Here is a 16,493-nt window from a genome sequence, read left to right as displayed (position 1 = left end):
AGTGATTTAGTGCATCTTGTTTCTGTTGAGAATCCAAACAAAATGACCAATTACTTTGCCTCAAAAACATTCTCAAGTATTTAATGAGCCTATTGCACAATCTAAATAAGAAAAGGTTGTGAATGTAACTGTGAAGTGTACAGTACTTTTCAGCTATATCCCAGTGGCAAATGCATCATGCCCTTTTTACTAATGAGGCTCTGGAGGCCTTTGTTAGTTGCATAATGATGTGTTGAGATAACTTCTCTGGGCAGTGGAGTGTACTGTTAAGTGCTTCATCTCCACAATAACATCTAAGGACTGGTTCCTTGTGCTTTGGGAATCAATTCCTATAATCAATTGTGTATGAACAGTTACAGAGTTCCATGAGAAAGAGGCCATGGCTGACCTGATTGTCATTCATGTCAGGTAGAATTTTTCTGTGTTTGAGCAATTGCACTAGGAAACCAGTACACTCTAAGAGAAATTTACAGACCATTGCCGAGCAAGTACTGCCAGGTTTGCTGTTACTCGTGTATTAATTCTTTATCGTCTAATTTATTCTTTTCACTCAGCCTTAACCGAAACTTCCAAATTTTGGAGAAGTTGTAGCACAGCTTTGCCTTGCAAATAGTTTTCAATTGATATTTCTCACCTTTCCATGATTTCAATGAGATTGCACCTGAAGTCAAAGAGAAGACTGATACCCCAGGTTGTCTGCTTGACTGCAGGGTTGTTCACTGAGCTTGGAGGTTAGCTCGCAAATGTTTTGTCACCATCCAAGGTGACATCGTCAGTTGCTTCTGCAGTATTAATTCCTATTGCAATCAGGGCATACAGTCGCTAATCTGATTACCACACTTTACCAGTGGCTTGTTGACATCCTCCTTTAAAAGATCATCCAGGTTTAAACATATTAAAACAACACTGATCTCTGCAAGTGATAACATTTGAGTTCTATTCCATCTTTATAAATATTTCTTGATTCTTTCAGCAAGGGTAAAGCTGAATTAAAATAAAAGTCCCAAAATTAATGGTAGTCCGTAATGGCTAAATTTGAAGTTGATCTCTTGGCTTTCAAAGTCATAGAAATGATGGACCGGAGGGTGGTTGTACTCTTATTTACTATAACATTGTGAACCTAATTCTTTATCTTTGCAGTGTGTGGCAGTGCTGCAGGTGGTGTGGAGGATGAAGGGGAATCTGAAGCAGGCTGGATTGAAGGAGCTGCCATCCTGCTCTCTGTTATCTGTGTGGTTTTTGTGACTGCCTTTAATGACTGGAGCAAAGAGAAGCAGTTTCGAGGTTTGCAAAGCCGGATCGAACAAGAACAGAAGTTTGCCGTTGTCAGAGGAGGCCAAGTCAACCAAATCCCAGTGTCTGAAATAGTTACTGGTGATATTGCACAAATTAAATATGGTAAGTCCAAACTGTATGCAAAACTTTATAAAATCGAACACAATCTAGAAAATGTATACTCCTCGTTGTGTATCCTCCAAAAGAGACAATTTTTAGTGTTACTTGAACGTTTGTGTTAAAGTCAAAAATACTGTGCATTTTTGGAATTTTTCCCCTTTATAAATTCTGTAACATCTATCTTTGTGCCCACATCAGGGAAGAGAATTGACCTTTTTTTAATTGTCCTGATCCCACATTGGATAAAGAATGCAGTCCAGGATCATTGGATGCTCACCAATCAGTCTATTTATAAACAGTTTCTGAGAGTTAATGAGGACGGTGTTGATCACATCTGTAGAAATTTGTATGGGAAGCTTGTACTTAAACTCCTTTGTTTCTCTTTTTGGTCAACTTTTCAGCTGAAAGATTGGGCAGGCAACAAGATGCTGAACTTCAATAGTGGTCTGTAATTGCCTGAACAGAATGTATACGAGTCCTCTGGTTTTAAAGGCTCCACTTTCCTCCCTCTCCCATTCAAATGTTTATTCAATTTTTGCTCAATTATTTTTTGTTCTGAAGATACACCTCTGGGATTAAGTGATCTTTATATTTCTATATTCTTCCCAATGCATAATGTTATAAATAGGTTCCTCTTTTTGACAGTTCTGCACACCCTGATGAAACACACAAAGTGTACATGTCTGATCGAACAAGCCAATTATAATATATGAGAGATAGTTGAATTATTTGATTTGCGATTAATGGTTTCTAATTAATTTTCTAGTTCATTTTATCTTCTATGACATTCACATCTTTCAAGGACTGTGTTTTCATTATATTGCAGTGTGTCAGTTCTAGTTGACAGACCATCTTAACTAGAATTAGCAGTAATAATTCCATTATGAACAGACTATGAAGACACAAAACAAAGCTCCTCATGCAGAAGAAACAAAACGTCAGATTTTTATAGCAGTTTGTAGTGGTTCTGGTATTGCACTGCAACATTGACATTTATACCCCAAATTATCTTAAAAGAGGTGTGACTATCTATAGAAAGAACAAGTTTTGGTTCCTAACACTGCCAGATGAAAATCCATGAAAATCCTAATGACAGAATCTTGTTCCATCATTTTGTGCATAATAAATGACTCGGCCGATTTGTTCCTGATCTTTACTTTGTCTTTGGTTACCAGGTGATCTGCTCCCTGCAGATGGAGTGTTAATTCAGGGAAATGACCTTAAAATTGATGAAAGTTCTTTAACTGGAGAATCTGATCATGTCCGCAAATCTGCAGACAAAGACCCCATGCTACTTTCTGGTGAGTTAACTGGGCAGTGGTATCAATACATTCAGTATCTGATGATGAAGAATTAATCATTAAAAGAAGTAATGGAAAATCATTGTTACAAGAACTAAACCTTGCATCAATGGTGATTTTTGTTCAAGGATCAAAGTAAATTTATTATCAAAGTACATATATGTCATGATATACAACCCTGAGATTTGTTTGTTGTGTGAGCATTTACAGTAAATACAGAACACAAGAGAACCAGTGAAGGTCCGCAGCCAACAGGACAGATAAACACCAATGTACAAGAGACAACAAACTGTGCAAATACAAAACGAAAGAGAAAAAAATATAATAATAATAAGTAAATAAGTAATAAATATCAAGAACAAGAGATATTTGTTGTTCTTGATATTTATTACTTATTTACTCAAAAGTGAGTCCATAGGTTGTGGGAATAGTTCAGTGATAAAGTGAGTGAAGTTATCCCCTCTGGCTCAAGAGCCTGATGGTTAAGCGGTAATAGCTGTTCCTGAACCTGATGGTCTGAGTCCTGAGTCTCCTGTACCTTCTTTCTGACAGCAGTAGCAAGAAGAGAGCCTAGTGAGGTCCTTGATGTGATGGATGCTGCTTTCCAGTGACAGTGTTCCATGTAGATGTGCTCAGTGGTTGGGAGGGCTTTCCCCGTGATGCACTGAGCCGTATTCACTACTTTTTGTCAGCCTTTCCATTCAAGGGCATTGGTGTTTCCATACCTGGCTATGATGCAACATGTCAATACACTCCCCACTGCACACCTGTACAAGTTTGTCAAAGTTTTACATGACATGCTGAATCTTCAAAAGCTCCTTAGGAAGTAGAGGCACTGCTGTGCTTTCTTCATAATGTCAGTTACATGCTGGACTCAGGACAGGTCCTCTGTAATGATAACACCGAGAAATTTAGAGTTGTTGACTCTCTTCACCGCTGATCCCGTGATGAAGACTGGCTCATGGGCCTCTGATTTCCTTATCCTGAAGTCAATAATCAGCTCCCAATCATTGATTGGGAGTTTGCTCTTGTGGCACCACACAGTCAGATTTTTGATATCCTTTCTACGTAGTGTCATCAGCAAACTTAAATATGGCTTTGGAGTTGAATGATAATCATTGAGGTAGGTTACCATCTTCTTCTTAGGCACTGGTAGAATTGAAACCTCCTTGAAGCAGGTGGGTACCTCAGACTGTTGAAGCAAGAGGTTGAAGATAATAGTGAACACTCTAGACAGTTGATCAGCACAGGGTCTTCAGTGCTTGGCCAGGTATCCCATCTGAGTGGATGCTTTTCGTAGCTTCACACTCCAGAAAGATGTTCACACATTGGCCTCTGAGATTGAAATCACAGTGTCATCGGTGGACGTGGAAGTTCATGAAGGTCCATCCATATTTTGATGGTCAAAGAGACCTCCTCTTTTGTCACCTGTATTGCTTTGTTTCACTTTGTGGAAGGCAATAGCATTCAAGCTCTGCCACAGCTGTTGAGCATTCTTCAATGGTTCAAATTTGGCCCAGAATTCCCACTTCACATGGCTTTCTAGAGATCGTGCGTGGACCTCTTGTATTTTTCTTGGTCACTAGGCCACTGATCTGGCCCTCAGCAGATTGCAGATCTTTTGGTTCATCCAGAGCTTCTGGTTGGGGAAGACAGAATTATTTTGTGGGGACTACTCATTTTTTTCTAAGAAGTCCATGACAACGACGGTGTATTTGTTCAGCTCCTCTGACTCCTTGAACATGGCCCAGTCCACTGACAAAGTAATCCCATAGCTGCTCATCAGCTTCCTGTGACCTCCTCTTCGTGGTTCTTACTTCTGGAGTCTTGCCTTTAGCCTCTGCCTGTATGCAGATAGGAGAAAGACAGCCAAATGATCAGATTTCCCAAAATGCAGTCTAGGGATCCAATGTTTGGCATTCCTAATGGTAGTGTAGCAGTGGTCAATTGTCTTGTGATCCCTGATGCTGTTGGTGACATGCTGATGATAATCGGGCAGAAATTTCTTCAAATAAGCCTGACTAAGGTCCCTGACAATGATTTGAAATGTGTTGTAGTAGGCTGTTTCTTGTTTGCTGATGGTGGCTCTTAGAAACTGGAGTCCCTGCTTAACATCGACCTTTGGTGATATGTAAACTGTGGTCAGGATCACGGAGGAGAACTCCCTTTTAAGTAGAATGGTTGGCACTTAAACATTAGATGTTGGGGGAGCAAGAATGTGACAAGACCGTCTGAGCACCCCAAAGAGTTTATCATGAAACATAGAGCCCCACCGTTTGCTTTCTCCTTTTTTTGCAGTCCATTTGGTCTATCGAGAAGCCCTTGGGCCTGATCACCAAATCTGGCATGTTTTGAGTTAACCATGTCTCCATGAAATACAGAATGCAGCAATACCTCATTTCCCTCCGATACAGCAATCTTGCCCTTAGGTCCTCAAACTTGTTCTCCTGCAACTGAAGACTTGCTAACTGGATACTGGGGAGAGGGTGATTCATACCTTGATGTTTTAGTCTCGCTCGGAGTTCTCCCCTCCTCCCTCTTCCAGCCATGGCGATATACCTTTGCTCGCTTAAAAGTGCAGTACCTACATTATTGAGAGTTAAGTCCGCCGAGTCCTTCAGAAGATCGTGGAATCGCTAGCTCATTGAGATAGTTCAAAAGTACCTCACCTGAAGGGAAATTACAGGTTGCAGATTGCAGTGATAGTAGCTCAGAAGAAGTATATTGAGACGATTTGTAAGCTGCCCACAAAGCATCGTTACTTTTCACCAGCACTGTTTTGCTTTGTTAGTATTTTCAGACACCAGACTGGAGGCAAATTGTAGAAAGAAGACTATTTGAATCTGTACTTAAGCCCTGATGTGTGGTTCACCCATTTAGAAAGGCAGAGCATCAGCATGATGAGTTCAGAAGGTGACAGTATCAGTGTAGTAGTGAGGTGGCAGAGTGGACAGGGGCAATGAAGGGCATTAATAGTGAAATAGAGATTTTGATATCATAAGAATTAGATTATACCAAAGGGTTTCAAACAACATAGAACAAAAGCTGAAAAAATACTGCAGATTCTGGAAACCTGAAATAAAAGGAAACTACTCAGCAGGTCTGGCAGCATGTACAGAGAGAGAAACATTTATTGGGTGCATCCGAAACCCCTCGTCAAAACTGAGAAAACAAATTAGGCGGCACAGGATGTGGAAGTGTGTTATGGGGGAACAATCCAATTTTTTTTTGTTAGGGGTCACAATAAAAAGTTTTCAGATAATGTAAAAGATGGCCATGTGTTTGGCCATGAGCATTAAGGCTTTAAATTGTAGGAAAATACAATGGTGGTCAGCTAATAGAACAATATTGATTTCTCCTTCCGGTAATTTTTTTTCCACTCCCCCCTCCCCTCTTCCTCTATTTACCGCTCTGTCCTTTTACTTCTGCTCACCTGCCTATCACTTCCCCCTGGGTCCCTGCCCCTTCCCACTCTCCTCTCCTTTCAGATTCCTTCTTCTCCAAGCCCTTTGCCTTTCCGACCAAACTGGCTTTACCTATCACCTTCCAGCTACCCTCCTTCCCCTCCCTCTCCCTACCATTTTATTCTGGCTTCTTCCTCCTTCCTTTCCAGTCCCAATAAAGGCTTCACTCATTTCCGTAGATGCTGTCTGGGCTGCAGAGTTCCTCCAGTATTTTGTGTGTGTTGCCTTGGATTTCCAGCATCTGCAGACTTTCTCGTGTTTATGACTGTTGAGTGGAATTTATTTTGGAGATGTTTGAAATACCACATTTGTGGAGATACAAATAGGCAAAAAGTGTATAATAATTGAGAGGATATTGAGATGTGCAGGGAACAAAGGGATCTTGGATTGTATGTTCAAGAGAGGTCAATAAAATGGCATTCCTTTTTTAGTATTATGAGAGAGGCATGTCTAATATATACATACAGGTCAAACCTCATTTTGAGTATTGCATATTAGAGAGAAGGTGTAATTGTACTAAAGAGGATATAGAAGAGGTTTCTGTAGAAAACAGAGGTAAGAAAACTTGAGGTAAGATTACATTATTTACTTTATTTACTTTGGTTGTTCACTTTGAAAGAGGGGAATTTTGATCATCAGTCAGACTTATCCTTTGATTAGTGTTGCACTCAGAGCAGGCATGAGATTTCAATGGGGTTTGCCATGATTAGAAGGGGCCTAGATAGAATAATGAGGAAAGTCCTGTTTTCCATAACAGAGGGGTAAATTCTGAGAGTCATTCATTTTAAATTGTTGATGAAAAATATTAAAGGGGAAATGAGGAAAATCCCTTCACCAAGAAAGTCTGGATTCACTCTATGGAACAGTGGTCGAACCCCAAACCTTCCTAACATATAGGGGATAGGGAAAGGTGTAGTTGGAAAAATAAGGTTGCAAGCATTAAGCAAATCAGGGTACCTTTGATTCTAACCAACTTAGTTCTATGCCATTAATAGATTTGAGATTATTGCTTTTGTGAATACAAATGTAATCTATTAAAATGTAGTGAAGTCAAAAGGTAGTGCGAACAATTCATCTGGTGCTGTGAACAAAGAATAGGATTATTTAGAATGACACCCACCGTGTTCTTTTGCATCATTGATGTTTTGTTAAAATGATTCCATTTTGTCACTGCAATAATGTACAAGTTAATGGAGATATGGTTATCAGTTTAATCGTACATTTCATCAGGGTCAGGGCATGAAGGGAATATAGGGGGAAGGCAGGTAGTTGGCACTGAGAGGATAATTGGATCAGCCATGATGAAATGGTGGAGCAGACTCAATGGGCCAAACACCCTAATTCTGCTCCTATATCTTATGGTCTTAAGGTTTTATCGTAAATGTATATTATTTTAGCATTTTTGTCCGACAGCACATGTACTTCTCCTTAAACCAAAGAGAGTACAACATTTTGCATTGAAATTGTGAAGATCACCAGCGAACTCGAGTGTATAAATCACAGAGACTTTGGCAATTAAAATAAAACTAAAGCTTTATTACAGAAATTAACAAGAACAAAATGAGCAAAAGCTCAGGCAAACTGTAAGAATCTCAATGGGAAATCACTGATGATACACAGAAGAACTCACCCTGAGTTTCACCCGACGAGGAACCATAGTGATCCAATGGAGAGAGATTGGCATATACCCCTCAAATACACCCTGGAACACATTGGAATTGAGGTCATTGAAACTAACATGCTAACTAAATTATCCAAAATTGTATAAAAATGATAAATACAAAGAGAGTTTAACAATCCCCATGATCCCAAATGAGACACCTGCAAAACAAAGTGAAAAACCAGAGCCAGTGCAGAGACAAACAGTTAGACATAAAAGGTAAGCAATCCAAGGACAAAGCATACGCACAAGGTGATTCTGAGGGAAAAAAAACAGTCCACATACTAACTGACAAAAAGAAATCTCTTTTTTTTAAAATGACCCCTGGTTATGACAGAAACACTTAATAATGAAAGTTAAAGCTACAATACACCAGGCATTCTTTTAAATGATGTTATAAATTGATGAATTTATAAAGTTATTTTCCCAGCAGATCTATATCCATTTATGGTATGTGCTCAGCTGTATAACCTGAACAGAGAGAATCTCTTGTGTCCATTGAATGACATTGATAGGCAAAACTTTTGATTTTTCTGCATATGAATTTTATGGCAGAGTTGAAGGTAATTCTTCAAAATGCAACATGAATAAAAAGTAAGTCAATATATATTCAGAGTCTGACAGAGGGAACATTCCTTCCAAATCATTGAAAAAATTAAATGTGTCTGGAGGTTATTAATTTTATCAGATTTCAATTTTGAAATGGACCGAAAGGAAGGTTTGTAACAGCTATCAGCTGAGAGGCTTTTTGTTTCTTGATTTTAAGCAGTCACCAAGGGGCAAAATGAGCACACAAAGGCCATTCAATCTGTAACACTGCTTGACATCCTTACCTTTAATAAACATTCGACAAGACTATTTTTAGCTCTGTCAGGAGACATGTACTTCATTGACTTCCAGCACGCGAGGACTAATTTACCTTGTCAAGGATAATGAAAGACAGCACGTGCTGAAGAAATACGTCACTGCAGTGTGTGTGAAACATACTGAACATTTTGAAATATGTCAAGGTTTTGTCTAGCAGCTTCAGACACAGATTTAGAAATCCGTGTTTGTCACAAACAAAACTGTAGATTTAATGCTAATAATAAAATCCAGCAGCCGTGCTAATTGCAGAGATGTACTGATCTTAATGAGCCTGCAATCTGTCTATGACATGACCAAAAATGGGGATCATAGATTTTTAAACTGGTCTATGTTGAGAGTTTGACCTCCCAGAGTTGATGACTGCTATTGCCCCATCTCCTAGAAACTCTGCATATGTTGGCTTAATATCATTGTATGGACCAACAAATCTCATTCTATCAATGAGCAGCAACACCTCTGCCATGATTATTCTCAACACTGGTGCTCCACAAGGTTGTGGCCTCAGTCCCCCTACTTTTCTACCTGTGGACTCATGACTCCGTGGCTTGATTCTGTAAATTTGCTGATGCTACCACTGCAGTGGTCTGTATCTGAAATAACAATGAGAATAAGTACAAGAAGGAGATAGAAAGCCTAGTAACATGGTGTTATGATAATTACCTTTTGGTCACAGTTAGCAAAACAAAAGAGCTGGTCATTAATTTCATTAAGCGGGGAGGTGGGCAGTGTACATGCTCTTGTTTACATCAACGGCAGTGAGCTTATGAGGGTTGACAGCCTGGTGTTCCTAGAAGTGAACATCAGCGATAGCCTGTCCTGGTTCAACAATATTGACGCCATGGTCAAGAAAGCCTCTACTTCCGGAGAAAGCTAAAGGAATTTGCCACGTGCAATGTGGAAAGATAACTTATTTGCTGATCGAACATTGTTCTAAAAGTCGCCTTCACCATGCTGATTAATGATGGGCCTGATCAAGATATGTAGCCGCCTTCCCATTGGTTAACTCCCATGCCCTGCAGCACTGGTTTCTGCTCTCAGGTCACTTGATATGATACCTGTGACTAGTGTATAAAAGTGAATGAAAGTCTTGGACAGATTTATCAAGTGTATTGAATGATTAGTGTTGTAGTTTGGGTGACTTGGGTGAGTGCTTGTTTTGAGTTACATGCGAGTAAAGTGTTTCATTGATTGCTTGTGATCAAACAGTTGCTGTTTGTTACCCGCAATCAATGTCTGCTGTTTCACTTACTGAACAAGCAAATCTGAGTCCGTACAACAGCGTGTGCCCACTGACCCTCACCAATTTTCATCAGTGCAATATAGAATGTGTTCTATCTGGACGATCATGCTTGATATGGCAATTGCTCTGCCCAAGACGAAAGAAACAGCAGAGTTCAGCCAATCACAGAAAACAACCTCCCCTCCAACGACTCTGGCACTTTCCAGCTCCTCAGTAAAGCAGTCAGTAGAATCACAGATCCAAACCACCCTGGACATTCTCTCTTCTTTCCTGTCCCGTTGGGTAGAAATAAAAAAAGTCTGAAAGTATATTCCACCAGGCTTGAGGACAGCTTGGACCCTGCTGTTATAATAGTTCCCTCAAACAATAAAATGGACTTCTTACCTCACAATCTACCATTTCATAATCTTGCACCTTATTGTCTATCTTGCACTGTATTCTGCACCTGTTATTGTCTTACGTTGGTTAACTTCAATGCACTGTGTAAATGAGTTGATCTATGTATGAACAAGATATTAATATGCAAGGCAAACTTAGTACATGTGACAATAATAAACCAATTCCATTTACATTGTTTTAAGGCAGAATGGAACCTTATTTTGGAGGACTTAATTGAAGTGGGATGGTCTATAAAATGATTCTTATTAAAGTTACATTCAAACATGAAGCTGTTCTGTGGCAAGAATAACAATATTTTGATTTAAGATTGTTTTAACTTCAAGTGGAAAAATTAATTGTCATTTGTTTACTAAATCTTAATGTTCATCCTGCTTCAGCTTCCTGGGTAACAACATTTTGGAGGGTCTCTCTTGGGCTGAACACATTGATGCAGTCACAAAAAAAAGTACGCAGCAACTCTACTTTGTTGGAGGTTGGGGGAGGTTTAGTATGTCACTAAGGACGCTTGCAAATTTCTACAGATGTACAGTGAAGGCCCTTCTGAATGGTTGCAAGACAGCCTGATATAGAGCCTCCAATGCACAGGGTCTCAAGAAGCTGCAGAGGATCCTCAAGAAGATTGCACTCAATATTAAAGACCATCACCATCTGGGACATACACTCTTCACATTACTGCCACTGGGGAGGAGGTACAGGAATCTGAAGGTCCACACTGTCTGTTTTGAGAACAGCTTCTTCCCATCCGGCACCAGAAATCTCAATGATCCATCATTGAGTATTACATCATTAATCATTTTTGCACCTTTTATTTATTAGATTTTTTTTTAGATTAGGTTATGAGGACACGCAATCCTCTTTTATTGTCATTTAGTAACGCATGCATTAAGAAATGATACAATGTTCCTCCAGAATGATATCACAGAAACACAAGACAAACCAAGACTCAAAAAACTGACAAAAAGCACATGATTGTAACATATAGTTACAACAGTGCAAAGCAATACCGTAATCTGATAAAGAACAGACCATGGGCATGGTAAAAAAAAAGTCTCAAAGTTTCTCGAAAGGCCCATCATCTCACGCAGACGATAGAAGGAAGAGAAACTCTCCCTGCCATGAGCTTCCAGCGCCGCAAACTTGCCGATGCAGCACCCTGGAAGCACCCGACCACAGCCAACTCTTGAGTCCGTCCAAAAACTCCGAGCCTCCGACCGGCCCTCTGACACCGAGCACCGAGCACCATCTCTGCCGAGCACTTCGACCCCGACCCCAGCAACAGGCAATAGGCAAAGCCGAGGATTTGGGGCCTTCCCCTCCGGAGATTCTCAATCGCAGAGTAGCAGCAGCAGCGAAGCCGGCATTTCAGAAGTTTCTCCAGATGTTCCTCCATGCTTCTCACGTCTGTCTCCATCAAATCAGGATTGTGCACGGCATCCTACTTACAAATACGATATCATTTCGGAGCGGCTGCGCGCACTGCGTCGTGCCACCATCTTCTCCTCCCCTCCTATTATTGCAACTTATAGTAATTTTATTTCCTACACTGTACTACTGATGCTAAACAATAAATCACATGACATATGTCAGTGATAATAAATCTGATTCTGATTCCAATGGCATGCTAAAACAGTCCAAGTGAAGCCATATGCTGTGATTGGTCTGTTATGATGTGCCTCCTGTTTTAATTCTCCTTGTACAAAGTGTTCAGTCACATAATGAAAACCAGTCTTGCAAGGTAGAACATTGAACACCCACTCACTGTTCTTCAATTTGTACCCAGCCTTTGTCATACCTGTCAAGGTATTGATTTCTTGTATTTATTATGCATATTTCTGCTTTAGAGTCTTGCAGAAAATAATCTCAGTGCACAATGTGCAGGATTACCAACTTTAGGATGGTTTAAAAAAAGGACCATCAATTACACTGGACAACAAAGATTTTGCTTCCGGAATACTTTTCTAATGGATTTTAGGCTGCTGATCATGAAAATCACCAATAAATTTCCCTATAATGCACCATTTTATTTTGAAATCGCCTGTATTTGTTATTTCAATACATAATTCAAGTCAATTAAGATTAAGGAAGGCATTTTTGTTGGTCCACAAATCAAACAGGTCATCAGTGATGGGCACATCGAAGAACTTCTAGTGGGACTGGAGAAAATCACATGGAAGGTATTCAAGGATGTTGTTGAAAATTTTCTTGGCAACTGCAGAGCACCAAACTACGTACAGTTGGTTGACAACATGCTTCAAGCATACAAAACCATGAAGTGCAACATGCCACTAAAGATTCATTTCCTGTATTCCCATTTAGACTTCTTTCCTGCAAATCATGGCAGTGTCAGTGACAAGTATGGTGAAAGGTTTCTTTTCTTTTCTTTTTAAATCTTTTTATTGAGTAAGTATACAAAAAAGGTAAGCCATATAAACATTAATACAATGTTAAAGTATAATAAAATTCCAAAAGGTAACAATACCAAAAAGAAAATACTACAAACAATGTAATTTAAGCATAAGAAACCAAGATAACATAATAGTATACTAGATTTTATATATATCAATGGAAAAAAAGAAAAAAAACCCCCCAAAAAAAACCCACCGTGCAACTAACTAAAAGCAAAGCAAAGCAATGGGCTAACTTGAAACCAAACAGAGTTAAACTTAAAATCACGTCCTCAATCCCGACCTCCATTAAAACAGTGAAAAAAAACAAGAAGGGTAAATATTACATTAAATGAAAATATCGAATAAAAGGTCCCCAAATCTGTTCAAATTTAAATGAAGAATCATAAAGGTTACTTCTAATTTTCTCCAGATTCAAACATAAAATCGTCTGAGAAAACCAAAAAAAGGTAGTTGGAGCATTAAGCTCTTTCCAATGTTGTAAAATACATCTTTTCGCCATTAAAGTAAGAAATGCAATCATTCTACGGGCTGAAGGGGAAAGATTACTAGAAATTTTAGGTAGTCCAAAGATAGCAGTAATAGGGTGAGGAGAGATATCTATATTTAATACCTTAGAAATAATATTGAAAGTGAAAGGTTTCACCAGGACATTGCAGTCATGGAGAAATGGTATCAGAGCAACTGGAATCCATTAGTGCTGACTGATTATTGTTGGATACTTGAGAAGCCTCAGACACTGAATGCAAATGAAAATCATCAAAACATTTTTAGCTTAGTTGAACTATTGCAAAGCATCAGGACTGTTAAGCAATTAAATGCATTATATTCAATAAAAGTTAATTGCTTGTTTCTCCAAATTCCTACATGATACCAGTAGTCTGAAATTATATTTGTTTTCAGCTTCAAGCGCTCTATCATGAACAAAAAATTTTCTGCGGAAGCAAAACTTTCGAAAAAAATTGTTGTCCTGTGTTACATATGCAAAAGGGGAACCAGATTGTTATTAAAATATATACAACAATCCTCAAAGCATGTGCACTTTAACCAGTAAGGAGGATTATTTATATAATAGGAATCAATTTTCTGATCATTCAAACGGAAGAATAATAATCGGAGTTTGTCCTTTCAGCCCTGGGACACCGCCAAACTGCACCTGCAATGCCAGTAGTGGAGTTTCTCAATGTCTAGCACTAAAGCCCACCCCTTCCACATTGCTTTGCTTCTCTGGAATTCCATCTGAGAATTTTCTTCCTCTCCATGCTGTTGTTGGTAGAGCCTCGACTGCCATCTGGTTGTCAGCTAAAGGCGGCTCCTCACCGGCGCTGGATTTCATTAACAACCCAAAGTCATGCAGCCCTTCGACCTGAGGGCAACACCAGCATCTGTACAAGAAGAATTCAGGTGTCTAGAAGATAGAGAAGAGGAGAAAGACAGAATTGAAGAGAAGAGGAAGGATGCAGAAAGCAAAGCCAGGAAGTGAGGGAGTAGATGGTATTGTATAACAGGAAGTGAAGAGAGCCCTACCACCATGTCTGATGGACTTTTTTCCCACCTGTTCCCTTCCTCTTACCCTTGTATCTTTTTCTTTATTTGTCTCTTTCTTCTTCTTCTTCTTCTTAAGCCCATCACCCTACTGGAGCTTAGGCCGCCGACAGCAGCTCACCAGAGTCCTCAGCACCAAGACGTTCTTTCACGTTGTTTCCAGGTGTAGGCCATCTTCTTGGTGTATACTTCCTCTCCCAGGAATGAAACCTTTGGAGCTTCTATTGCCGTTTCTGTAGCTCTCGAGTTTTTATGGGATAGGGTTGCTAGCCCCACACCCAACCCTCCTCCTTTTGCAGCTGGGCTTGGAACTCCCCATGGTGGAGTTTTTTCTTCTCTTTGTCTCCCCTCTATTTGCCTCCCTTCCCTCCCTTCGCCCTTGTTCCCTTATCTTTTTACTTTTTCTCCTCTTTCAAAAGTACCGTAATTTATACCACAAGCCAAAGGTGAAGAATTAGCAGTTGAGTGAGGCTGTGAGAAGTTTTCTTTAAGCCCAGACAATAACTAGTTGGCAACATCCACAGTGTTGCATGTTAAAATAGCCTGAGGCTTTTAAAGGTTAACTCAGATTGCAGCTTTAGGAGGTTCTTAAATAGTTTCAAGTATAGTATCAACAGAGATCACTGAAAAGGAAGATATATTGCAATTATACTTATTCATATGGTGGTAGCATAATCATCTTAAAAATGTTATGTCATGTTATGTTGTAACATCCAATTATTAATTAGCAATATAAAGATTATTTTTCTTGCAGGTTTCAGTAATTAAATGGCTGAAATCTTGTATTCTTTTTCTTTTTACTTTAAGTTTTTTGATAATTATATTTACCTTTTGCATCAATTTTATTTAGAATTGTATGTGGGTGGTAGGTGTTTGAAAGCTCTTCTATATGTTTGGTTCAACAAGGGTGAACAAGCCTGCATTATTTTAAATATCATGAAGTTTTGAAGTTAAGATTGTCATCACAACATTATCTAATTTGTGCATGACATCTCAAGTATTCAATAAAGCAGGAGTTCCTAACCATTATTATGCCTTGGAGCCTTTTCATTAACTGAGCAGTCAATGGAACTCAGGTTGGGAACCTTTGCAATAAAGTAACTTCTGGTTGGCATGAGCCCAACTATACACTCAAAATAATCAGTAGGTTTGGTAGTTTCCCTCTGCACCTGACTGGATTGATATTTGTAGTATTTTCCCTTTACATGCATTTTTCAACTTTCAGTCACCAAGCTAGCAAAGAATATGATTGGGAAAACTGAATTGGAAAGCTCTTTAATAAAGACACCTAGTTATTTCCCATTAGAATGAAGGAATATTTATTGTGCCTTATACTGCAAAATGTCTACTTTTTTCTGAGGAAAAAAATCTAATTTTAGCATTCTCAAAATTTACATGCTCTAGAATTGGCAGACTCTATGATATGAACAATAGGGTATCAAGGAGTGCAGTAGAACAAAAGGATCTGGGAATACAGGTCCATAATTCATTGAAAGTAGTGTCACAGGTAGATAGGGTCTTAAAGAAAGCTTTAGGCACATTGCCTTCTTAAATCAAAGTATTGAGTACAGGTGATGTGGAAGTTGAATAAAACATTGGTGAGACTTAATTTGGAGTATTGTGTGCAGTTTTAGTCAGCTTCCTACAGGAAAGACGTAAATAAGGTTGAAAGAGTACAGAGAAAATTTACAAGGATGTTGCTGTGTCTAGAAGATCTGACTTATAAGGAAAGATGAAATAGATTAGAACTTCATTCCTTGGAACGTCAAAAATTGAGAAGAGATTTGACAGAGGTATACAAAATTATGAGGAATATCGATAAGGTAAATGCAAGCAGGCTTTTTCCACTGAGGTTGGGTGGGCCTACAACCCAGAGGTCATGGGTTAAGGTGAAAGGTGAAAAGCTTAAGGGGAACATGAGGGGAAATTTCTTCACTCAGAGGTTCGTGAGAGTGTGGATCAAGCTGCCAGCCCAAGTGAGCTTGATTTCAACAGTTTAAAAGAGTTTGGATAGTTATATGGATGGTAGGGATATGGAGGGCAAAGGTCCTGGTGCAAGTCGATGGAAGTAGAGGTGAACTGGTTTCAGCATGGACTAGATGGGCCGAAGGGCCTGATTCTGTATACTGAATGTACAGAAGAATTTCCTGCTATTTGTTTTCCTGCACCTAATATGACTCTGACTTCTATCACATAAAGATGTCAACAAGTACACGA

At 39.2% G+C, this 16,493-nt stretch overlaps 1 protein-coding gene across 11 annotated transcripts in view; it reads left to right on the top strand.

The window, feature by feature from the left end:
* Positions 1 to 16,493, top strand: part of atp2b2 (ATPase plasma membrane Ca2+ transporting 2) — a 927,552-nt gene that overhangs the window by 660,524 nt on the left and 250,535 nt on the right. For all 11 annotated transcript variants that reach the window (XM_063068192.1, XM_063068182.1, XM_063068188.1 and 8 more), the window contains 2 exons: positions 1,141 to 1,398; positions 2,571 to 2,696. In XM_063068192.1, the coding sequence (XP_062924262.1) occupies positions 1,141 to 1,398; positions 2,571 to 2,696 (384 nt within the window). The remainder of the gene's footprint in view (positions 1 to 1,140; positions 1,399 to 2,570; positions 2,697 to 16,493) is intronic.

The sequence above is a fragment of the Mobula hypostoma genome, chromosome 15 (genome assembly GCF_963921235.1).
Source record: "Mobula hypostoma chromosome 15, sMobHyp1.1, whole genome shotgun sequence".
In the NCBI taxonomy this organism is placed as follows: domain Eukaryota; kingdom Metazoa; phylum Chordata; class Chondrichthyes; order Myliobatiformes; family Myliobatidae; genus Mobula; species Mobula hypostoma.
Note: the sequence above shows the minus strand (reverse complement) of the source record. Positions and strands in the feature narration are given on the sequence as shown.